The 25,252-nt window shown below is 48.3% G+C and overlaps 1 protein-coding gene across 1 annotated transcript in view; it reads left to right on the top strand.

Annotated features, from left to right (window-relative positions):
- KCNQ3 (potassium voltage-gated channel subfamily Q member 3) overlaps nucleotides 1-25,252 on the top strand; it is a 360,642-nt gene that overhangs the window by 298,538 nt on the left and 36,852 nt on the right. Inside the window, exons 2-8 of the mRNA XM_003408187.4 lie at nucleotides 1,848-1,938; nucleotides 4,494-4,620; nucleotides 8,647-8,819; nucleotides 16,988-17,143; nucleotides 18,562-18,672; nucleotides 20,330-20,425; nucleotides 22,295-22,389. Coding sequence (XP_003408235.1) covers nucleotides 1,848-1,938; nucleotides 4,494-4,620; nucleotides 8,647-8,819; nucleotides 16,988-17,143; nucleotides 18,562-18,672; nucleotides 20,330-20,425; nucleotides 22,295-22,389 — 849 coding nt within the window. The remainder of the gene's footprint in view (nucleotides 1-1,847; nucleotides 1,939-4,493; nucleotides 4,621-8,646; nucleotides 8,820-16,987; nucleotides 17,144-18,561; nucleotides 18,673-20,329; nucleotides 20,426-22,294; nucleotides 22,390-25,252) is intronic.

Genomic DNA, 25,252 nt, shown 5'->3' with positions numbered 1-25,252 from the left:
CCTAAGAATGAATAAAGTAAAGTCTTGAGCCAACTAGAGTGTGAACTTGTAGAATCATCTGAAAATGGTTACGTTTTCTGCTTGTTTCCACGTTGGCTGGCCAGAGATGAGCTGGTGGCTGAAGAACAGCCACTCCTCCTGACATCATGGTCCTCATCACGCCATGGGACAGCTTTCTATTTGTCTGGATTGTGAGCTTGTGAGGACACATAAGTTCATTCATCAAAGAACTCCAGTGCTGGGTCCCCAGTGCCTGCTGTATAAATGTTGAATGAATATGTGAATAAACGAATGAGTGAATGGGTGCCCACTTCCATGTTGCTGTTGGGTGGGGTCCAGTGGATTCGGACCCATGTGACAGGGCAGAACTCCTCATAGGGTTTTCATGGCTATGAACTTTACGGAAGCAGATTGCCAAGTCTTTCTCCTGGAGAGCCACTAGGTAGGTTTGAAGCACCAACTTTTTGGTTAGCAGCTGAGTGCTTAACTGTTGTGCCACCAGGGCTCCTTACATTCTGTCATAGGCAAGCCCAAAAAGCACGGATTGCAACCTAGTAGAGCTGCGAGTCAGATTACCTGGAGTAGGAGACCTTGGGGTGTGTGCTACCAAGACTCACTTATAGACCCTGGCTTATTAATTCCCTCTTAGACACTCAAAGGACCTGATACTTAGCACTGAACCAATGATTCTCCATAAGAGGGTGAACTGTTGTTTGCTGAAACAATGAACCATGGACGTGAACATAGGCACAGGACAAAGGATGGTTTGTGGTTTGCGCCTGCCTGGAGGCAGGGGCATGGACCAGATGACCTCTCTATGACCTTTCAAGGACCAGCATTCAGCAATGTTCAGCATGGAGGTTCCTTGTCTTTCCAGCATGAAGAGTGCATTGTAATTCCAAAACAACTCTGAAGAACACGCTTGGAAAAGGTATTCCCTTTCCTGGTCATTGACTGTGAAAAGGATGGTACTACTGCCCAGTAACAGAAGGCTTCTCTGAATTGGTCAGTCTTTGGGATGAATTGTGTTCTCTTTATATTAAGAACATTTACCTGTATTTGAAACTCATAGTCCTATCTGCACAGGACACACAATTAACTTCTTGGTACCCTTGCAGGAACTTTTCTTTCAGTTATCTGCAGCTCTAGGGTTGGAGCCAGGTTGATCCGAGTTAGAATTCCAGTGCTTCTGCTATCTAGCTGGTGAAGTGTTCACATCACTTAACTTCTCTCGGCCTTCTTCCCTTTACCTGGGAGACAGTACCTGCGTGCCTCACAGGTTGGCTGTGACGACCGAATGAGATGACACGTAACGTAATGAATGTCCTGCGGAACCAGGAGCCTCATCCTCGCTGATTCATCCCGGTCTCAACCTGTGAGCTGCAGGCTAAGGACTAGAAGGTTCCTTAGTCTCTGTCTTAGTGCTGCGATAACAGAAATACCACAAGTGGGTGGCTTTAACAAACAGAAATTTATTTTCTCACAGTTTAGGAAGCTAGAAGTTGGAATTCAGAGTGTACGCTCTAGGGGAAGGCTTTCTCTCTGTTGGTCCTAGAGGAAGGTCTTTGTCTTTTCAGCTTCTGCTTCCTGGTTCCTTGGAGGTCTCCATGTGTCTTGACATCTATCTTCCCCATCTCTGCTTGCTAGCTTGCTTCTTTAATCTCTTTTATACCTCAAAAGAGATTGATTTAAGGCACACCCTATACTAATCCTATCTCATTTATATAACAAACACGGGCTATAATCCTATGGGATTATAACCACAGGCACAGAGGTTAGGATTTACACACCACGTATTTTGGGGGACAATTCAACCCATAACAATCTCTTTCTTCCTTCCCCTACAGGTTCCTGATCGTCCTGGGGTGCTTGATACTGGCGGTCCTGACCACATTCAAGGAGTACGAGACCGTCTCGGGGGACTGGCTGCTCTTACTGGTGAGGCTGCCAACCCTGCTGTGTTTGGGATGGACGCTTGTGGTTGGGTTCCCACAGCAATGCCAGGAAGGGCACCCTGGGGGCCGACACTGCCTGACAAGCAGTGGCTGCTAGAGTTTCCAGCCAAGTCAGGGCCTGATCAGTTCCTGAGATCCTGGGCATGGGGGCAGTGGTGGTTCACTGGTAAACTTTTTGTTTTCCATGCAGGAGACCATGTTTGATTCCCGGCTGGTGCACCTCACGCACAGCCAGCGGCCCCTCTGTCAGTGGAGGCTTGCATGTTGCCATGATGCTGAGTAGGTCAACAAAACTTCTAGACTAAGAGGGACTGGGAAGAAAGACCTGGTGACCTACTTCCAAAAAACCTGCCAATGAAAACCCTGTGGATCACAATAGGCCAGATCCCGTTGTGCATGGGGTTGCCATGAGTCGGCGGAGGGGGGGTGGTTGAGGGTGGTGGCTGACTTGAAGGCAGCTAGCCCAGGCACAGAGGCAGTCAGAAACAGCATTTGTGACGAAGATTTGCTATACCTAGATTAAAGATGGAAACCCTGGTGGCGTAGTGGTTAAGTGCAATGGCTGCTAACCAAAGGGTTGGCAGTTTGAATCCGCCAAGTGCTCCTTGGAAACTATGGGGCAGTTCTACTCCGTTTTGTAGGGTCACTATGAGTCGGAATCGACTCGACAGCACTGGGTTTGGTTTTTTTGGTTTTAGATTAAAGATAAGGGGGCAGCAACAAGGTCAAAGCAAAATCCCACACCCATTATTTAAATAACATGCAGCTCCCAGTCCTCTGTAAGTTCACACAGAGGCACATTCTGTCCTAAAATCTACCTGGGCTTTTTCTTTCTCCTTATTATCCTACTCCCTGCATCCTCAGGATCTCTTACTCCGTTCAAGGCCAAGTACAAAATTCCATTTCTACATAAAACCTCTAATCCTCCCTCTCTGCACACAGGGACCACCCTGCCTGTTTTCGCTCTCTGTTCTCCATCAGTGGGTGTGGTGGAAAGAGAGCAGGTTGGAAATTTGAGGCAGTTTGCCTAATGCCCCTAACTCTCAGTTTCCCATCAAGCGAGGAGCAAACGCTAACGGGCTGGGTCCAGCATCAGAGCCTAGCCCAGAGGAGACTCCAGGGAAGGGCTTGCTCTGCCCCCAGCCCAGCGACCACACTGGTCACCTGGCCCTGGAATGACCACACCCTTGCTGGTTTAGGTGTCAGCGCTGCCTCTTCAGGGTGATGTTGACCACATGAGGTAAGGCCCCACACCCTACACAGGGAAGGGATGCTGGCCCCTCAGTTAGCTCTGACTCATGGCAACCACTGTCTGTCGGAGTAGAACCGTGCTTCACAGATTTTCAGTGGCTGATTTTCCAAAAGTAGTTTGCCAGGCCTTTCTTTCGAGGTACCTCTGCAGGGACCGCCCACCTTTTGGTTAGCAGCTGAGCACGTTAACCATTTGCACTACCCGAGGACTCACCCCGCCCATTTAGGGTTCATAAAATAGCAGAAGCTTAGCCTCCCACTGAGTGCAGCATCCATGGAGCCAGCTAGCAGATTTGTTCTGAGGGAGGGCATTATAATCCACACAACCCAAGAGGAAACCTGAGTGGTTGAATCTTGGGAAACAACCCAGTTCCAGGAACTCGGTTTTGGGGATTTCTGTAGAGTAACAACTCCCCAGAGGTCCTAAGAGGTCACCAAAGAGTCAGAGACAAAGGTCCTGATCATCAAGGGAGGTGTGGGAGGGACCCAGTGTCCTGGAAGGCAGCATAAGCAAACAAACAAAGCAGCTGCCATCAAACCGTTCCAACTCCTGGCGACTCCACACGTGTCAGAGTAGAACTGTGCTCCATGGGGTTTTCGGTGGCTGAGATATTTTGGAAGTAGATCATCAGGTCTTTCTCCTGAGGTGCCTCTGAGTGGATTCGAACTGCTGACCTTTCAGTTAGGAGCTGAGTGTGCACCACCCAGCGAGTGTTTAAATGCACAGGCGCTGGAGGCTGATGACTGCACCACTCCTCTGCCCCTTTCTAACTGAAAGGCCCTGAGAAGTTTTTAACCCCTCTGCGCCTTGGTTTCTCAAAATGTAAAACAAGGGTAATATTATAAAGCCCTTAGGGTGGTGGCTGGCCCAGGAGGGGGCTTAGTAACCACCAGCCACGATTAGCAACACCAGGGGGCAGACACCAGCTGGGACGCACAGACTGTGTTCCATTGATAGCCCTCTTGTCAACCTAAGTGGAGTTTTAAGGGCTTTTAGTACATTAAAGGAAAGTTTTGTTAAAAAAAAAAAATATATATATATATATATGACTTTTTGGAACAAAAACCTAGAAGAAAGAGTAGATCATCACTTTGCAAGGCTTAGCAATGTTAGGGACAGTTAGAACAGCTGAACGAAGACAGGAGCTATCCAAACCCGAATGGGGGAGACCAACCAGGTCTCCTCCCCCAGCCCTAGCCACCTCCGCCACCGAAACAGCAACAGCGACGTCAGTGGTTCTGGGGGTCCCCATTAATCAGTGTCTCTCCACATGGTCCTCAACGCAGGAGACATTTGCTATTTTCATCTTCGGAGCCGAGTTTGCTTTGAGGATCTGGGCTGCCGGATGTTGCTGCCGATACAAAGGCTGGCGGGGACGCCTGAAGTTCGCCAGGAAGCCCCTGTGCATGCTAGGTAAGCCCGGGTCCCTGAGTCAGGGGCGGCCCCAGGGCCCCACCCCGCTACACAGGCCTTCTTTTGGCGCGTTATTTCTCTGAGGAAATGTTAAGCAAGCCGATATTCTTCTGGGAGATCACGCAGCCTCCCTGATCGGGCCCGATGAGGGGGACCAGTGCCAGCCTTCGGGAGCGGAATTCCTCCCCCTGTGGCTAATCCTCACAAGGATGTTTATAACAGGGGGTGCTTCTCTATGGGGGTGGGGGGCACTCTTGGCATTTGGGTTGCAGGATGTGGAGAATCCCCAGTCCCTAGGCTAGCAGCCCCCCAGTCATGTGACAACCGACGTTGTTTGTGCATTTCTAGACTGGCTGGGGGTGCCATTGCTGGTTGAGAATCTCTTCTACAGGACTACATTATGCCCATTTTACAGAGGTGGAAACTGAGGCTCACAGAGCTTGGTCATTTTCCGGTTTCATACAGTCAGTAAGCAGCTGATTCTGTCATGACACCCAGGTCTGGGTGACTCTAGCAGCTGTGCCCTCCCCCTGCTTGTGCCCTGATCCACAGGTGGCTTCTGGCAGATGTCACTGAGGCACCTCCATCCAGGTTCAGGTATTTTGATGGCAGGAGCTCTCGTGTATCCCTACTGGTGCAGCGTGAACCCATGGGTTCCCATCTGAGCATCCCACTGCAATCCGTGGGTTGAGTCCAGAGCTGGGCACCTGTGTGGCGCTACAGAGCCTTTTCTCCTTGACCACCACCCCCCCGCCCACTCTCTCCCTGGAACTTCTTTTCCTCCTTCCAGTGTGCATCTGGGGAGAAACCTTTAGGTGCACGGCTACTTATCAGATTTGCTGCTTTGTGGCCAGTTCCATTTCCTTCATACCCTCCCCCCACCTTCAGAAAGCAAATCAGGAGCTTCCATCCTTCTTAGAATGGGTCCTTGGCCAAATTATGGGCAGCGTTTGATCCTGTGTCCTCAAATGATTACAACGACAGCAGCAACTGCTGTGATCTATTGAGCACCTGCTTGGCACTGGGACTCCTATTTTCTTTAATCCTCATAACCACCCTGTGAAGTTGGTATCATCCCCATTTTACAGGTGAGGAACTGAGGATCAGAGGAATCGGATAACAGACCTCTCTTCCTGCCCTGCCTCCTGCTGGGTACACAGCCCCTCCAGACATTCAATGTTGCTGAACCAGGCCTCCGCCTCCAACCCACTACCCCCATCAGACTTGATGTGGCCTCAGAAGAGTGTGGTAGAGTCTTGGCTCTGCCACTAGCTTACTGTGAATTCCAGGCAAACCACTTCTCTAAGCTTCAGTTTTGTCATCTGTGAAATGGGGACTCAAATAATACCTGCTTTGCATAACTCAAGGATGGGAAAATTGTGTACAGATATTACACAGTATTATTATCCAAAATAATAAGCTTTTTGAGAAGCTAATTACACTAAAATGTTGATAAATGATAATGGAGAACTCCCAGGAGCACTTTATTTTCTAAGACGGTTGATAACGAGAATTCATTTCTAATCACTAGGTTTTAGAACCTTTGGAAAAGAGGTTTTGTATAGAAAGGACCCTCAATTCCCCATGGCTGTAGTAACACAAATGCCACACGTGGTGGCTTTAAAGAACAGACATTTGTTTTCTCATCGTTCTGAAGGCTAGAAGTCCAAATCAGGGCCTTGACCTGGTGGGTTCCGTGTCACCATCCCAGTTGTCCTTGGCTCCTTGGCTTGTAGATGGTCCTCAATGGCCTCTGTCTTTACCCTGCCTGTGTGTCTGTATCCACACCACTCTTTTTATAACTCAGAAGTGATAGGATTTAGAACCCATCCTACTCAGGTATGACCTAATTAACACGACAAAGAAAACCCTATTTCCAGACAGGATCATTTACAGGTGTAGGAGCCAGGATTTCAATTCACGTTTTGAGGAGACACAATTCAGTCCATAGCAAGGACCATTATTCTTTCGTCAAACACTTAGTAAACATTTGATAAGGGCCAGGGAGTACACTAGGCCCTGCAGATAGACATGAGCAAGCTGAGAGCCCTGCCCACCAAGACAGTTACAATGCCATATATCAAGAGCTCTTCTTCCTTAGTTCCCTTCCTTCATCCCTTGTACAAGCATTTACTGTGGGATTGCTGTGTGCCAGGCTCTGCTCCAAGCTGTGGAACTCAGCAGCCCCTGCTCTCAGGCAGTTAATGTGGAAGTCTAAACAAGGTATATTGGGAGTTCAGGTGATGCAATTATTTTCAAGGGCAATCCAGGAGGACTTCCCAGAGGAGGTGGCATTTGTCTCACCTCTTGGAAGAATTGTCAGGCAGAAAAATTGAGGAACATATTCAAAACTAAGAGACCAGCATGTGCAAAGGCACGGAGGTATCCTCTGTGCTCAGCAAACCACACATGCTTCTCCCAACCAGTGGGTAAAAGTTGAAGGGGGAAGGGGGTGGCAAGAGATGCATCTAGAAGGTCGCTCAGGTCACAGAGACCTTCGAGGAGCTTTGACTTTGTCTTGTAGTTAAACTTTTAATTGTGTTCCTTGGAATCCTGATGCCTTGCAAAAAAAAAGTCTGTGGTTAAATTCTTTGGAGAAAGGTTGAACTTCATTTGTATAGTTGAGAGCCATGGTGCATATTAACATATTAAAGGCTCTGAGAAGTCCTGCAATAGAGAAATCTCTTCGTGTTTTTCCCAAATTTACTAAACCACGGTGTCCTTTTTACCTACTAACCTTCTGCAGTAGAGAGGAGATAATTCATATGGATATCGGGTGCCATTGAAGGGAATTAAGAAGAGACCAGGTCATCCTGTCTTCCACAGTAGACTACTATTTGACTTCAGAAGCCAGCTTAGCCCTGGCAGAAGCGTCCCCTGCCCTAGGCCCCCCTCTGATTTCAGTCATGACTGTGGTAGACCACTCGAGGTCACCCACCATGGTACCAGTGTCCCACGTCACAGGTGGACATCTCATCTTTCCGCAACCTACTGCAGTGCCTCCTCTCAAGCTAAGGGCTGTCACTCGGCCAGTGCGGCTCAGAAGTGTGGGGCATTAACACCCCTGAGTGACCTTCAACCAGTAGGGGCAGGAGCTGATACGCACGTCCCAACTTCCTGCCTTTCATGTGGACTGTCTTTGGAGGCATCTGTGGGCAGCTCAGAGGACTCAGCAGTGACCTTGGTGACACCCTTACAGTGACACTTTCTCTTTCCATTTCCCCTCCCCACTCCCTCACTCTCCTTCCTGGGATTGTCTCCCAATAAAGTACCTGCACCCAACTCCCTGACTCACATGATCCTTTTAGGGGACCAAACCCAAACACATTGCCATGGAGTCAATTCTGACTCATAGCAACCATACAGGAAAGAGTAGAACTGCACCGTGGCGCAGTAGTTAAGAACCTGGCTGCTAACCAAAGGGTCAACAGTTCAAATCCACCAGCCTCTCCTTGGAAACCCTATAAGCCAATCCTACTCTGTCCCATAGGGTCGCTATGAGTCAGAATTGACTTGACCACAGTGGGTGTTTTAGAACTGCCCCATAGGGTTTCCTAGGCTGTAAACTTTACGTGAGCAGACTGCAAGGTCTTTTCTCCCAAGGAGTGGCTGGTGGGTTTGAACTGCTGACTTTTCAATTAGAAGCCAAGCACTTTAACCACTGCGCTACCAGGGCTCCTTCTTTTAGGGGAAGCCTGCATAAAAACAATGGTTGAGCTTCTCGTCTCACCTCTGCTGCCTGAGCCACCCCAATCCCCTCCTACCTGAGAGCGAACCACAAGGGCCATCCTGAGGGCCTGGGGCCCTGACCACTTCCTCCACGTGGCCTTGGGAGGCCCTCGCCTTCAGAGTCTGCATTTTGCTCTGTCTCTGGAGAACAAGAACACTCACCATGTGCGTTGGCACAAAGACCCAAGGCAGCAAGGCTTAGCACACCTCACCTGCCCGCGGACAGTGCCATGCTGACGCCACTGCCTCCGCCTGACCTTTCCCTCTCCCCACCGCCCTCTCTGCCCTCTTTCCCAGACATCTTTGTGCTGATTGCCTCTGTGCCGGTGGTTGCCGTGGGAAACCAGGGCAATGTCCTGGCCACCTCCCTGAGAAGCCTGCGCTTCCTGCAGATCCTGCGCATGCTGCGGATGGACCGGCGGGGCGGCACGTGGAAGCTCCTGGGCTCCGCCATCTGTGCGCACAGCAAAGTAAGTGCCATGGCGATCCTGGCGGCCACGTGGCTTCCCCACAGCCTGTCCCCTTCCGCTGCACCCTCCATTCCAATGTCTCCAGAGGAGGGGTGGTTCCACCACCCCTGATGACAATGACAGTGAGGACCGTGAGGAGGAGGAGGAAGAGAGAGAAGGTGGAGTGTGTGCAAGTGTTCTGGACTCCAGTCCTCCTCTACCATATGCAAACTACTTTGGCCAAGTCACTCAACCCTCTTTGACCCTCAGTTTCCTCATCTGTAAAACGGGGAGGATCATATGTATGCGTCTGCGTTGTTGAAAGGATGGAATAAGCTAATGCAAGGCAGCATGAGACAGGAGGGAAGGGTTTGAGTGACACACTGATTGGAATCCAAACTCTACCTGTGTGACTTCGGGGAATTTTTTTTAAACCCCTTTGGGTCTTGTTTTCCTCTTTTTTAAAAAAAGACCTACCTCACAGGGCTGGTGTTAGATTAAATAAATTGGTAAAAATAAAAAAGTAATTGCTATCATTATTTCATAAAGCCTAGAATTTACAGTGTTTGACAGGGACCAGCTCATCCCATGAGTTAGACACTGTTGTTAGTCGTTGCTCTGATAAGGAAGCAGACAGAAAAAAAGCAGTCATCTGCCCAAGTGGGACCCGAACCCAGGCAGCCCAGCTCCAGAGGCCATGCTCAGTAGTCCCTCTCCAAGGCAGATGGGGAGCTAGGAGCCCAGGGATTCAGTCCTGTCTCTTCCCAGAGTCCCACGCGGCTGAGTGGGTGTGGAAACCCAGGCAACCAGACCCATTTTATCTAAATTCATGGTACTTTCTGTGTTTCTTCCTGTTGTTAACCCCGAGCCTCTGGAACAACTCTGCTTTAACTTTCCTGCCTTAGCTGGACCCTGGAGAGATGGAGGAAAATCCTGCATCTCAGCTCAGACAGACAGCACCGCTCAGAGTCCAGTGCAGGAGAAGTCAGAGAGAGGGGACCCCTCCCCTTGCCTCGAGGTGTTCCTCAGAGCCATAAAGTCAGGGCTGTGGGGTGGCTGCATCCTCACCCAAGAGAGTATCTTCTTGTGCCAACTTTGGTGGATGTTGTGGGTGGTGCCAGTGTCCCACCAAGATCCCCTTTATTGAGAAGGCGCACTACCCCCCAGCTGCTACGAATGTTGGCTGCTAAAACTCCCAGCTGCCCCCTTCCCTGAAGAATTGCCCTGAGCACAATGAGAAATGCCTTGACTGGGAGATTATGTTGCCCCACTTTCTCCCCCAACACCAGGGAAGCCCATGGCCAATGGCTAACAGGATGCCTTGATTCATGGTACAATGCCCACTCCAGAGCTCCACCAGGATCAGGCTACAGAAGACTCCAGCTAAGACCACCTCATTGCTTTGCTCTACCTGGCTTTCCTCACTCTCTCTCCTGAGATCACACCTCAGAAATCATATGCAAATAAATTACATGGACCTAAACCCTTGCCTATAGGAGCTCTGTTTGTGCAGTGGTTAAGTGCTCGGCTGCTCACCAAAAAGTTTGGCAGTTTGAGCTTGCCAACTACTCCTTGGGAGAAAGATGTGGCCGTCTGCCTCTGTAAAGATTTACAGCCTTAGAAACCCTATGGGGCAGTTCCACTTTGTTCTACAAAGCTACTATGAGTGGAAATCAACAAATCGGCAATGGATCTTTTGGGGTTTTGGAAACCCTTGCCTCAGGTTCCGCTTCTAGGGAACTGGACCGAAGGCAGTGAGCCTGGGGGCAATTTGACCTTTGGGAACTCAGAGTTTTCCTTAGAAGTGTTACCTTTTCTATGCCACCACCAACTGGACAACCCCGAAACGTCCCCCACCACTGCAGGGTTCTCACATCTGGGGATCCACACTCAGATGTGTTCGGGGCAGTTTCCTGTGAGATTGTACCTCTTAGTAGAGTGAAGATGCGCTCAGGAGCCAGGCCCTATCACCTTCTGGCTGAAAGACCGTAAGGAGGCTGTTGAGTTTTCACGAGTTTCCTCAGTGGTAAAATGTGCACCTTCCTGGCTGCTCACAAGAGAAAAAGTGCGTTTAAGTGCCTGGTGAACAGTAGGTGCTCATTAACACTGGGGTTTATGGTACTAAATATGCTCTTCTTCACAAACCACACAAGTAAATATGTAAAATTAAATAACAATTTAAACCACCTGGGAGTCTCTCTAAGCCCTGGTGGTGCAGTGGTTAAAGCACTCGGCTACTAACCAAAGGGTCGGTGGTTCGAAACCACCAGCAGCTCTGCAAAAAGACGTGGCAGCCTGCGTGCGTTAGGATTTACAGCTTTGGAAACCCTGTGGGACAGTCCCACTCCTTCCTATAGAGCCACTACGAGCCGGAATTGACTCAACAGTCGCTCACCTTCGAATCCAGTTTCTTGCCATAAACATTTTCTTCCTGCCTGTGCAGCCTCTGACCACAGAACCGTTGATGTCAGAGCTTTCTTTCCAGAGCTCTTTCCTGCTCTTGACCTTCTGTTTCTCCTTCATCGGAAGACATATTAACAACATCTTCCTGGGCTCAGCCATTGCCTTGTACCGACGGAACAGAGATGATTCACAGCTTCTGTGGAAACTGAAGCTAAAAATGGCTGGCTTGGGTCCTCATCCTGTGTTCCCTTGGTTAAGAATAGATTCCCAGTGTCTGCTGAGTATTACCATGTAATTACTGGCGACATTTGAATGTTTGCGATGGAATCCCTGAGAAAAGATGGTTGAGGCCAGGTGGGCAGAACTCTGAGACAAAACCACGTGTCTGTGGGGAGGCTGGGTTCAACCGAGACTGAAGGCAGAGAGAGAAAGTGCTTACCAACTCTACACCCCACCTCCCCCAAGGGCCCCCTGCTGAACACATCTCCAGAAGGGAGCTGGCCAGTCACTTCAGGGGACAGGCGTGTTAGGAGTTAAGGACTGGAGCACTCGCCTGGGTTGGAGTCTAGCTTTCCCGTTTACTAACTGCAAGAGCTGAGACAAGTTACTTCTCTGAGCCTCTGTTTCCTCAACCTTAGTAGGGGGTATTTGACATGGTTGCTGTGATAATTTGGATGGAGCACGGTGCCTAGTCCGTATAAAGTGCTCCGTGCATGTTACCAGGCCCAGTTGTTGTCAAGTCGAAGCCGACTCATGGAGACCCCATATGCGTCAGAGTAGAACTGTGCTCCATAGGGTTTTATTGGAAGCAGATAGCCAGGCCTTTCTTCTGAGCTGCTGCTGAGGGGACTCGAACCTCCAACCTTTCAGTTAGCAGCAGAGTGCTTTAACAGTTTGCACCATCCAGAGACTCCCCATGAATGTTAGCTATTATTATTTAGTCAGCTGATGGTGTTTCTTAACATCAACTTTGTCTGGGGTGTTTAGTAAGCAAGCGGATTTGTGGAGTACATTCCAAATTCCACAAAACCCACTGCCATTGAGTCGATTCTGACTCATAATGACTCCATAGGCCCGAGTAGAACTGCTCCACAGGGCTCCAAGGCTGTAATCTTCACAGAGCAGACTGCCACATCTTTCTTCCGTAGAGTGGCTGGTGGGTTTGAACCAATGATCTTTCCGTTAGCAGCCCCAGGGCTTCAACCACTGTACAACCAAGACTCCTTGGAATCCATCCCAGAAGTATTGAATTTGAATTTCTTTTCTGTATAACACTATAGCCCACCCACCAGATTTGCCACAATGCATGGTGTTGACCATCTGGTAAACCTCTCAAAGAGTCGTGATGCTGCTGCTGGCATACCGCCTAATGCAGGGTTGAGCTGCGGGATCCAGTGGGAGGTGCCTGTGCACATCATAAATCCAGAGAGAGCGAGAGAGACAAATGGAGGGCTCTCTGGGGAAATGACGGGGTGTAGCAGAGCAGGAGCTTTGGAGGCTGGGCTCAGAGGGTGAGCTGTGTGCTGAGAAACTACAGACCACTGCTTCTCAAACTCCATTGGGAACAGGAATCTCTTGGGCATCCTGTTGAAGTGCAGATCCTGACCCAACAAGTCTGGGGTGTGCTCTGAGATTCTGCATTGCTCCCAAGCTCCCAGGTGATGCTGATGCTGCTGTGGGGCCCAACTGAGTGGCCAGCCTACTGTTGCAAGTCACCCCAACTCATGAGGACCTCACAAACAACAGAAAAGCTGCCCAGTCCAGCACCATCCCCATGGTCGGTTGGGCATCAGACCATTGTGAGTTTTCAATGGCTGGTTTTTGAAAGTCAATCGCCAGGCCTTTCTTCCTAGCCTGTCTTAGTCTGGAAGCTCTGTTGAAAACTGTTCAGCATCGTAGCAACATGCAAGCCTCCACTGACAGGTAGGTGGTGTCTGCACATGAGCTGCGCTGGCCGGCAATGGAACCTAGGTCTCCTGCATGTTATTGTTGTCGTTAGGGGCTGTCAGGTTCGTTCTGACTCATACCAGGCCTGTGTACAACAGAATGAGACATGGTCTGGTCCTGCACCACCCTCTCAATCATTGTTATGCTTGAGCCCATTGTTTCAGCTGCTGTCTTCATCCATCTCGTTGAGAGTCTTCCTCTTTTCTGCTGACCCTCTACTTTATCAAGCATGATGTCCTTCTCCAGGGACTGCCCCCTCCTGATAACATGTCCAAACTGTATGAGACAAAGTCTCACCAGCCTTGCTTCTAATGAGCATTTTGGATGCACTTCTTCCAAGACAGATTTGTTCTTTCTTCTGGCAGTCCGTGGTATATTCAGTGTTCTTCACCAACACCACCATTCAAAGGCATCAGTTCTTCTGTCTTCCTTATTCATTGTCCAGCTTTCCCATGCATATGAGGTCATTGAAAACACCGTGGCTTGGGTCAGACGCACCTTAGTCCTTAAAGTAACATCTTTGCTTTTTAACACGTTAAAGACGTCTTTTGTAGCAGATTTGCCCAGTGCAATGTGTTGTTTGATTTCTTGACTGCTGCTTCCATGGTCACTGATTGTGGATCCAAGTCAAATGAAATCCTTGACAACTTCAACCTTTTCTCCATTTATCATGATGTTGCTTATTGGTCCAGTTGTGAGGATTTTTGTTTTCTTTATGTTGAGGTGTAATCCATACTGAAGGCAGTGGTCTTTGATTTTCATCTAAGTGCTTCAAGCCTTCTTCACTTTCAGCAAACAAGATTGTGTCATGTGCATATCACAGGTTGTTAATGAGTCTTCCTCCAATCCTGATACTGAGTTCTTCTTTATGTAGTTCAGCTTCTCATATTATTTGCTCAGCATGCAGATTTAATAAGTATGGTGAAAGCATACAACCCTGATGCACACCTTTCTTGGCTTTAAACCACACAGTACCCCCTTGTTCTGTTAGAACAACTCCCTCTTGGTCTATGTATAGGTTCTGCATGAGCACAATTAAGTGCTCTGGAATTCCATTCTTCGTAATGTTATCCATAATTTGCTACGATCCACACAGTCGGATGCCTTTGCATAGTCAATAAAACACAGGTAGACATCTCTCTGGTATTCTCTGCTTTCAGCCAGGATCCATCTGACATCAGCAATGATATCCCTGGTTCCACATCCTCTTCTGAGTCTGGCTTGAAGTTCTGGCAGTTGCCTTTTGATGTACCGCTGCAACCACTTTTGAATTATCTTTAGCAAAATTTTACTTGTGTGTGATATTAATAATTAACTTCCGCATTCTCTTGGATTGCCTTTTTTTGGAATGGATCTCTTCGAGTCAGTTGGCCAGGTAGCTGTCTTCCAAAGTTCTTGGCATAGATAAGTCAGCACTTGCAGGGCTCATCTGTTTGTTGAAACATCTCAGTTGGTATTCAGTCAATTCCTGGAACCTTGTTTTTCGCCAGTGCTGTCAGGGCAGCTTGGACCTCTTCCTTCAGTACTATTGGTTTTTGATCATATGGTACCTCCTGAAATGGTTGAATGTTGATGACTTTTTTTGGTACAGTGACTCTGTGTATTCCTTCCATCTTCTTTTGATGCTTCCTGTGTTATTTAATATTTTCCCCATAGAATCCTTCAGTATTGCAACTCAAAGCTTGAGTTTTTTCTTCATTTCTTTCAACTTGAGAAATACCAAGTGTGTTCTTCCCTTTTGGTTTTCTATCTCTAGGTCCTTGCACATGTCATTATAATACTGTACATTGTCTTCTCAAGCAGCCCAACCTGACTGTAAGGGAGGCTCAGGCATGTCGGGGAGCCTGTGGATATGGAGGGTCGGCAGCAGGCTCTTCCACAAACCCATTGTGAAAACTGTAAGGTCAGAGTTACCATGAACAGCCTTTTAAATTACTTCAAAGCACAGAGTTGGTACACACTTGGTCTCCACATTGGCAACTATCCTATCCTCTCTTAATAAACTAACAGAGGTCCCTGGGTGGCACAAGTGGTTTGAAATTCTCTGCTAACCTAAAGGTTGACAGTCTGAACCCACTCCAAAGCTAGAGGGAAGTAAGGCCTGGCAAACTGCTTCCATACAGATTATTGTTAGGTGATATTCAGTTGACCTGGACTCATAGCCACCCCACGTGACAGAGTAGAGCTGACCTCATAGGGTTTTCTAGGCTGTACTTTTTACTGGGGCAATCTGCTCTGTCTAGGAAAGACAGTCCCTGGGTAGTTGAGATGGTTAACATGCTTGCCGGTAGCCAAAAGGGTGGAGGTTCCAGTCTACCCAGAGGTACCTCAGAAGACAGGCCTGGTAGAGCACAGTTTACTCTGAAGCACGTGGGGTCATCGTGAGTCCGAGTTGACTTGATGGCAGCTGGTTTTTTGTTTGGAAAATCGTGAAGGTGTCAAGGAAATGGAGGTGAACTCTAGCTCTGGCTGGGGATGCAGACATCAAGAATGATTTCGTAATGGAGGTGACATGTGCCTGAAGATGACTTGATGCTCTCTGGTTGGTCCTATCAGGAAAGGGCAGTCCAGGCAGCAGGAGCAAAGTGAGCAAAGACAGCAGGGAAGACAGGGAGATGCCATTGCCCCGGGGGGCCAGCTGACTGCCACTGACAGAGAGGTGAAGCCCAGCAGCCTTGCTCTCTGGGAGGACTCAGCCAGCGTGACAGGCTCAACCTTCGGTACCCGCGAGGTTCTCCCGCCCTACCTACCTGAGACTCAGCACAGTTCCTCTTGCTGCAAAACCTTGAAATCGGGATCAAAAGAGAGCAAAAAAGAAGGCTGAGGCCTTTGGGATCGTCCCCAGCAGGGTTTGGAAACATCAGTGAGTTGCTGATCTTTGCCGTATCTCTGTACCGTCCTTGGAATCGCTTCACATTTTCTTCAAATGAACTCACTCCTGTTTACTTAGTCGTATATCCCTGCCTGTCATGTGACGATATCCACGAAACCACAGCTTTCATGTGTTAGCTATATTTATTTTTAATATGATTTATGTTAATATGACACTAATTTAAAATGAAAACTGTTTATCTGCCTCCACCCAGTGATAGACACGCCACACTTTCAGAAACGCTGTAGGCCTGTCCCTTCATTTTAAAAATAGGGAAACTAAGGCAAGGCATGGTGATAATTTGCCCGGGGTCACACAAGAAGTTGTTGGCAGGGCTGGGTCCATAGCACTGTCCGTTCTGCCACACTAGCTCTCCCTAGTTTTAGCCTCTTTGCTCTGCTCCATTCTACATAGAATCTAGTCCTGGTGGCACAGTGGTTAAGCACTCAGCTGCTAACGGAAAGGTCAGCAGTTCGAACCCACCAGCCACTCTGCAGGAGAAAGACATGGCGGTATGCTTCTGCAAAGATCACAGCCTTGGACACCCCATGGGGCAGTTCTACCCTGTCCTGTAGGGTTGCTATGAGCCAGAATCAACTCCGAAGCAATGGGGCTACTTGAGTCCTGAGCCTAGTCTGAGGGTCAGTGGCCAGTTCCTCCCCTGGAAGCCTCTTGAGCTGTGATCTCGAGGCCACCCTGAGGCAGAAACTTTCCTCTTCTTCTAGAATCCCACACGGGTGGTGTCAGTTACCATGTAATAAGAATTAGCAATGGGTATAATGACAGTATTGCTGATTCCATTTTACAGTGATGGGAAATGAAGCTCAGAGAAGTTGAGTAACTTGTTCAGAGTCACAGAGCTGGGGAAGGAGAAACCTGGGCTCCACTCAAGTGTGTCCATATCCCACTGGCCCCCCATGGCTGCCCACTGACCACGACCTCCCTCGTCCACCCCTTCCTCTTCCAGGAGCTCATCACCGCCTGGTACATCGGGTTCCTCACACTCATCCTTTCTTCATTTCTTGTCTACCTGGTCGAGAAAGACGTGCCTGAGGTGGATGCACAGGGAGAAGAGATGAAAGAGGAGTTCGAGACCTATGCAGATGCCCTCTGGTGGGGCCTGGTGAGTCCCCACCTTGGAGGTTGACCTTGTGGATTGCCTGTTGGAGCAGAGAGAGGCGGTGAGAGGAGCATGGGCATGCTTACTCAGACAGCTGCCTTCTGCTCAGCTGCCCAAAATCACAGTGAGAGCTCTGCCCCCCCCGTCTCTGAGCCTGCGGCCAGAAATTCCCCCCAGTGGGGCATGCACCTGGAATGGGCTTTTCCACAGTGTTTACAAAAAGACAGGGCTTGGAACAGTCCAGTTCCATGGTCCCTTGGAGACTTTGCCTCACTAGTTACAGGCTGTTACCATGGGCTGAGCCATGCAACAACGGGCTCAGACCTACCAACAGTCATGGAGATGGTACAGGACCAGGCAATGTTTCATTCCATTGTACATAATGTCGCCATGAGTCACAGCCTTTTCAACAGCAGCTAACAACAACAACAGAGACATGCATATGCAAACTGACACAGTGTCAGATACACACGTGTGCACATAGACTTGTAGACATGCCTGGGCTAGACCTGCATGCCTAGACTATGCACAGCCCCAGACCCACGGGACCAAAGCCAGCATTTATTGAAGGCTTGTTTAAGTGTACTGGGGGTACTGCTCTAAGCACTTTATATTAACATATTTTAGAGTCAAACAACTCCCATCTTTATCTCCTTTTTACAAATGGAGAAACTGAGATTTGAAGAGGTTAAGTAACTAATTCAAGATTTCTCAGCCAGTAAATGGTAGAGTGGGATTTGAACTCAGGCAGCCAGGCTCCAGAGGCCACAATCTTATCCTGCTTTTCACATGCAGATACATACTCCTAAGTGCATGTGTACTGATAACATACACCTGTAAACACCCACAGGACTATACAATGCACAAGAACGTATACATGTGCAGACATTAGACTGATAGATGCATGCACACACATAGACATAAACCCAGTGCCGTCGAGTCGATTCCGACTCATAGCGACCCTGCCCCACAGAGTTTCCAAGGAGCGCCTGGCGGATTCAAACTGCCAATCCTTTGGTTAGTGGCCATAGCACTTAACCACTATGCCACCAGGGTTTCCACACAGACATAATACATACAAATACACTCCCAAACATACATGTATTTGGAAGCATGGCCATACATAAAATCACACCTATACAAATAAACATACACCTAAATACATGTACACGTTTGCAATTATTGAAATATTTGTTTACTGATTGACTATAGGTAGGAAGTCCTTGACTTGTAAACAGGTTGTGGTTCCAAGATTCCCATATAAATGACTTGGTATTTGGTCCCTTTTCCCCTGTGGGAGCCCTGTTTTAAATGGGAGCAGCATCCAAGTTGGGACAAAGGGCTGTAGACTGAGCTCAGTTGACATGCCACTGACATCACTCTCCCTGAAAAAAGCCATGTCTGAACTCTTCTCTCTTCAGATCACACTGGCCACCATTGGTTATGGAGACAAGACGCCCAAAACATGGGAGGGCCGTCTGATTGCAGCCACCTTTTCCTTAATTGGTGTTTCCTTTTTTGCCCTTCCAGCGGTAAGTACCTTTAATGTTCTCTTGAGTGGCATGGAAGAGCCCTCCCTGCATGGCCCCAACTCAACTTTCCAGCCTCATCTCCCACCCCATATCCATCCTTTCACACCCTCTGTTCCAGCCTATCAACTCAATAGCCATCCTGAATAGCCAGGTGCCTGTGCAGTTCCCTTCTCCAGGAACAAGCCTTCCTCCATGCTGCCTGGCCAACATCTTCTTCTCCTCTTCCAAGACCCAGTTTCAGTGTTACCTTCTTTGGGCAAGGTAGTCCCTCCCTCCTCTGGACATGTAAGGAGCCCTGGTGGTGCAATGGTTAAGCACTTGGCTGCTAACCAAAAGCTTGGCTGTTGGAACTCACCTAGCCACTCCATGGGAGAAAAGACCTAGTGATCATAAAGATTACAGTAGGAAACCCTATGGGCAGTTCTACTCTGTCATTTGGTGTCACTATGAGTCAGAATTGACTCAACGGCACACAACCACCACCATCTCTGAACATAGCTCCATAAAGACATTTCTGGCCCATTGCTGGGGTTGCATGCTTTCATGTCTACCTCCCACAGGAGCTGGTGACTTGTGTTCCCAGTGCCTTGCACATAGTAGGCCCTTCCTGTACGTGAACTCCCTTCCTTGCCCCATCATTTACTAGTTTGTGTAAAAAAATGCACTTCCCTAAAGAGCAAGGTGTCTTGGGCATTACAGTAACTTCTCCAAAGCCCAGAGCCGAGAAATGTAATAATAACAACATAACCGATGTCTTTTGTTGAACTCACTGTGCACTGGTATCAGGCCAAATGCTTTACAAATATTATGCATTTCATCTTCACAACAACACGATGAGTTCAATAGTGTATTCATCTCCATTTTCCAAATAAGAAAACCAGACGCTTAAGTAGGTTACTAAATTTCCCATAGTCATGTGGCTATTGGGTTGTGGAATCAGGAATTCATTCCAGGTTGGGCTGGTACTAAAATCTGCTCTTGATCACACCAAGCAAGAAGAGAACCTTCTTGAATAACAGTCTCTCTGCCTCCCCTCCATCTTCTGTGCTTCTGCTGGGGATGTTCTCTCTGCATGGGCGGCCCTGCCCTGTCTATTCCTTATGAGCTATTTGGCCTTGGGTATCTGACTTTTCTGAACCTCAGTTTCCTCATCTGTAAAGCAGGTGAGAGGTGGTAGGAGTGTTACATGCTCTCTGGGTTCTTTCAGCTTGAAAAGTGTGTGCCTCTAACTCTTTAATCCCTATGCAAGTGTGACCTGAATGTCAAAACAGATCACAATTTTGGAAAATTCCGGCTAGAGCAAAACTCAAGTGACAGTCACGCAGCCAAAATATTTAAAAAATTCAGTTAACATTCCTGGGCACCTACTCTGTGCCAGACCCCTTGCTAGGCATTTTCCATACCTTATCTCGCTTTTTTCTTAATAATGATTTTATGAGATCGTTACTGGGATCCCACTTCCCAATGCAGAAGCTAGGATGCTTTAAGGATAAGAGACTTGCCCAGGGCCAGCTGGCCAGTGGCAGAGTCACGATTGGAACCCAGGGGCTTCCTGACTTCAAGGCCTACTCCACTTCACCAGCTCCCTTCTCCCTCGAGAAGGAAGGGAGGAGCTCCCCACTTCTTCCCATCTGAACTCTCCGACTTCTCCCACTAGGGCATCCTGGGGTCCGGGCTGGCACTCAAGGTGCAGGAGCAGCACCGCCAGAAGCACTTTGAGAAAAGGAGGAAGCCGGCTGCCGAGCTTATTCAGGTCTGTCTGCCCTGGCTCGCCACCAGGGTTGAACTGGATGCACCCCAGGGTCCCTGTGTGTGTCTCTGTGTGCCTAGGCAGGAGTGGGTATGCCGGTTCAAGATCTCAAGTGTGTCCATGTGCTTAGGTGGGAGCAGGCATGCCCGTTCAAGATCCCCAGTGTGTCTGTGCCTAGGCAGGAGCAGGCATGCCCATTCAAGATCCCCAGTGTGTTTGTGTGCCTAGGCAGGAGCAGGCATGCCCATTCAAGATCCCAAGTGTGTCTGCATGCCTAGGCAGAAGCAGGCTTGCTGGCTTAACATCCCAGCTATGTCTCCATGTGCCCAGGCAAAACCAGGCATGCCTATTCAAGATCCCGAGGATGTCTGCATGTGCCTGGGCAGGAGCTGGCATGCTCATTTAAGATCCCCAAGTGTGTCTGTGTGTCCTTTGGCATAGGCAAACATGCTTGTTCAAGATCCCCAAGTGGTCTGTTTGTGCCAGGGCAGGAGTGGACTTGCTTGTGAATTGTGATGGGACCCAAGTTCCCCAAGTGTGTCTATGTGTCCCCTGGCATAGGCGGGCATGCTCATGCAAGACCCCAAAGTGTGTCTATATGAGCCCAAGCAGGAGCAGACTTGCTCACACATGCTTACTTGCAGGTGACTGTGGGTTTTTCCTTAGTTATCTATATGACCTGTGTGTGTACCAAAAGTGACAGTCCCATCACTTTCCCATTAAAGTTCTAAACTGACCAAGAAATAGACACAGAACCCAGACAGGGATCAACACAACAGCTTTTTTGCTGGTGATGTTGGATTAGAAGATTTAGCTTAGACTTGGGGCCATCATAGGCTTCCTTCTTCTACTACTTCTCACCCCACTCTTGACCTTGGGACACACAGAGGAGAGTCAACTTCTGTGCAGGTGCTTTGCCAATCAGCTCCAAGAGAATTATGGCCACCTCACATCTGCCAGGGATAGCAAGCCCAGATGCCAAGAGAGGGAAAAAAATGCCTTACGTGCACAAAGTATTGAAACATTCTGCCCATTTGTCCTGCCCAACAGACAGCCTGGACCAGTGAAAGTCAGGTGCCTGCCATCCCCCCATGTCTTAGATCACTCCCCCTCCCGTGGGCAGGTGGTTGGAAGCATAGCGAGAGGTAGTAAGAAAGGCAAAACTCTTCCCTCCTGTACTTCAGAGGAGTTCCTGCTTCCTGGGTTTGTGGGGCCCTTGGGAACGCAGAGAATAGCAAAGTAGAGTTCCTGTGTAGCTATAGCAACACAGAGCTGAATGTGCATGACCACCCACTTGTGAAAATGTGTAGTGGTGTGAGTATCTCTGTGGGTCTGTGTGTCTGGCACAGGGTGGTACGTGATGTGGCCCTATACATTGAGTTTCTAGGCCAGTCCCAGTCTCTGAGTCAGGCCCATATTCCCCCCAAACCATCACAGTATCTTCAAGCTTCCAGTCTGTTATCAAAACCTCACCTTCTAGGCTCTCTCTTGCACCTGGAAGTGGTACAAAAAGATCATGCTTGTTTTCCCACCTCTTTGAGAATTCTCAGGGAACCTTCCCGTAAGTGTAGTTCCTGACCCTTTCAGGGATTTTATACCCTTTCTCCCTCCACTCCCAATTCACAGTACCCACACCCTCATCCCTCACCACCAATCACAGCTCAGAAGCAGGGTTCCCAGATGATGGAGTCAAGGAAGGTTTTCTTCCCAAAGGAGCTACACAAAGCCAACATGCTCTGCATTTCTGGAGTTTGGCTCACTGCATATTCAAACTCACAGAAGTCAAGCGCCTAAAAATGTTTTCATGTCAGGGGATCATGTGTGAAAGTTTGAGGTGAACCAGGTCTTCTTGCCCCTTCTTTCCTCTCCCAGGCTGCCTGGAGGTATTATGCTACCAACCCCAACAGGATCGATCTTGTGGCGACCTGGAGGTTTTATGAATCAATCGTCTCTTTTCCATTCTTCAGGCAAGTGGTGTCTCAACTGAAGGCTCGGACGTGGCTGGCCCTCCCTCCCGTGGGTCTGTGTTTGTGTCTGTGGCTTTGTCCATTTCCTGGAGGACTTCCTTCAGGGCAGTGATTCCCAGCCTGGGCTGCACATTAGAGTCTCCTGGGAGCTTAAAAAATTCCAGTGCCCAGGCCACACCCCAGGCTAATTAAATCAGAGCCTCTGGGGATGGGACCCAAGAATCAGTATTTTTTAAAGCTCGCCAGATGATTCCAATGCGCAGCCAAGTTTACCAGATAGACAGTGGATAAGGAGCTGATAAGGGGAAGATCTGATCAAGGTCTGAGCAGGATCAGTGGGCTGAAGAAGAGGGGGAGCCAGTGTTGTAATGGGCCACTCCTGCAAGCCAGGATGTCCCACCCTCTGGCCATGGCCTCTACCCACAGATCGTGATGGACTATGGAAAAAGGAAGGTGGTAGAAGGAGCCCTCTGGTGATCCCGATAGTGTTGTTTTGTGTTCTCAGAGGTAGGACATGGAATTAAAAGCATCAGAAAAAAATAAGCATGTCTTCCCTTGGGCCAGCTCTCAGCATGTATGAGAAGAGAGAGGGAAATTACCTGTCCATTACATCCCAGGTACCCAAGTTCATATTTCATTTAATCCTCACAGGCACCCTATGACATAAACAGGAGGTTCTCAAATGTTCAGGTACATTAGAATCAATGGGGATGTAATGAAAATGCAGGTCCTTCCCCCACCCTCACAAATCCTGAAAGAGATGGGGCTGATAAAAGCATCTTAAACGAGAGGGCCAAGTGAATCTGACACAGGTGGCCACACTTAGAGACAGGCCAAATGCTCGGTATTAACCATCCTGCTTTCACAGATGGTGGAACTGAGGCTCAGAAACTTTGGACAGTTTGGCCAGTGTCAGCCCATCGCATGTTTCCAAAGACCATGGTCGTTTCACTATTTGGGGCATCTAAAACAGCATGTTCCTCTCTGGATTTTAAATACTGTGGTCCTGGAATCGTATTTTTAAGTTTGTGGGTGGAATACTAGACTCAGAACCCTTGAGTTGGAAGGAAAAGTAGAGGACCCATCAGCCTTGTACCTGGGGCTGGTTCTGCTCTGATCCATGTGTCTGTGGCTTCTGTGGACCACAGCATGGCCCAGCAGTAAGTGGGTGGCTCCTCTATCCCCATCCCATCCTCCACCTACTCATTATAGGACCTGCGACCAGTCTCTGAACTCTGCCTTAATTATGCCTCCACTCCCATCACCAGATGGTAGTAAAAATTCTAAGGAAATTCTTGAGAACTGGGTTCTACCGGTTCCATTGGATGACCATGGCAGTGGAATAAAATTCAGGCTCCTCACCTTGAGAGCAGGCCCCGATTTATTTCTCCCACCTCATCTCCTATGATGCTTTCACTCCTCAAGATATTCCAGCCACACGTGCCACTTTCTGTTCATGTTATTCAGCCAACCAATGTTTCTGATCCTTTCGCATGTGCTAAGCACTGGGCCAGACCATGGAGGGCCATGGGTGACTTGCTAAGGAATCTGACCTTGATCTTTAAGGCAACAAGAATGCAAATGAACCAGAGAATGACATGATCAGATCTGTGTTTCTGGAAGATGGCTGGAAGGAAGGTGGAGGATGGATTGGACAGGCTCGAGATTCAAGACAAGGAGATCAGCTAGGAAAGTGTTGCAGGATTCTGAGTAAGAGGAAATGAAGGCCTGGACCAAGGCGATAGCAGTAAGGGAAGGAAGTAGGGGGAGGAGCTGAAAAATAGTAAGGAAGGGAACAAAACTCTGGGGACCGATGAGTTACAGAACGGTTAGGGAGCTAAGAAGAATCAAGCTTCAATAACTAAATGATAAGGTTCAGATTTCCTGACCATTGTTTTCTCATTTGTAATCAGCCTTACTTGCTCAGAAGATGACCTGTATGGTTCCTTTGGATTCCGAAAGTCTATTATTTCTGTAATTGTTTAGATTTTTGGATAGCATAGAGCAGAATCTTCTTAGAATGCAGGTGGCTTCCCCTTAACAGAACAGAGTGACCTTGAATTCAAACACAAGAACATGTACAACTGTGTTGAACTCAGAACCAAGCCAGTTTTTGTTTGCTATGCATCTGAAGGTCTTGGCAATGGGCCCATTCTTTGGGGTTGATTTATTGTAAATAAGGCATTGTCCTGGCTGTCAGGGACTTGGAGATGTACGTTGTGCTGCAGATAGCTGCTGTGTTACAGGATTGGCTTTTAAACTAAGAGAGAACATTTCTTTCTTCTTTTTGTTTTTCAAGGACGAAAGTATAAAGTCCCTAGAGAAATTCTCTTAGCAACCATTCTGAAGTAAGGCAGTCCCTTGGGAAAAGAACGTCCCTGAATTCAAACCCACTCCATATTCTCATGGCAGAGAAGTAGCTGAAAATACATTGGTGTGTCTTTACCTGATTCTCAAATGTTTTTTAGTTTTTGTTTTTGATTTAAACAAAATAACGTTAGTGAGATATAATTCATATACAATAAAGTTCACCGATTTAAAGTGGATAATTCAGTGGCTTTTAGTATATTCACAAAATTGTATATCAAGCACCACTATTCAATTCCAGAACATTTGCACCACCCCAAAAAGAAACCCTGTACCTATTAGCACAGTCACTCCCAACTACCCCTCTCCCCAGCTCCTACCAAACACTACCGTGTTTTTACGCAAATAACATATACGTTATACGTTTTTTCCCAACCTTGCAACCTCCCCCATGCATAAGTGTCATGTGTGGGCACGTTATTGTGAAAAAACACCGTAATCTCTTTTCTGTCTCTTTTCTGCTTGTTCTGAACATTTCATGTAAATGGGAATCGTG

This window comes from Loxodonta africana, chromosome 14, assembly GCF_030014295.1.
Source record: "Loxodonta africana isolate mLoxAfr1 chromosome 14, mLoxAfr1.hap2, whole genome shotgun sequence".
Classification (NCBI taxonomy): Eukaryota; Metazoa; Chordata; class Mammalia; order Proboscidea; family Elephantidae; genus Loxodonta; species Loxodonta africana.
This window is presented reverse-complemented; position numbering and strand designations above follow the sequence as displayed.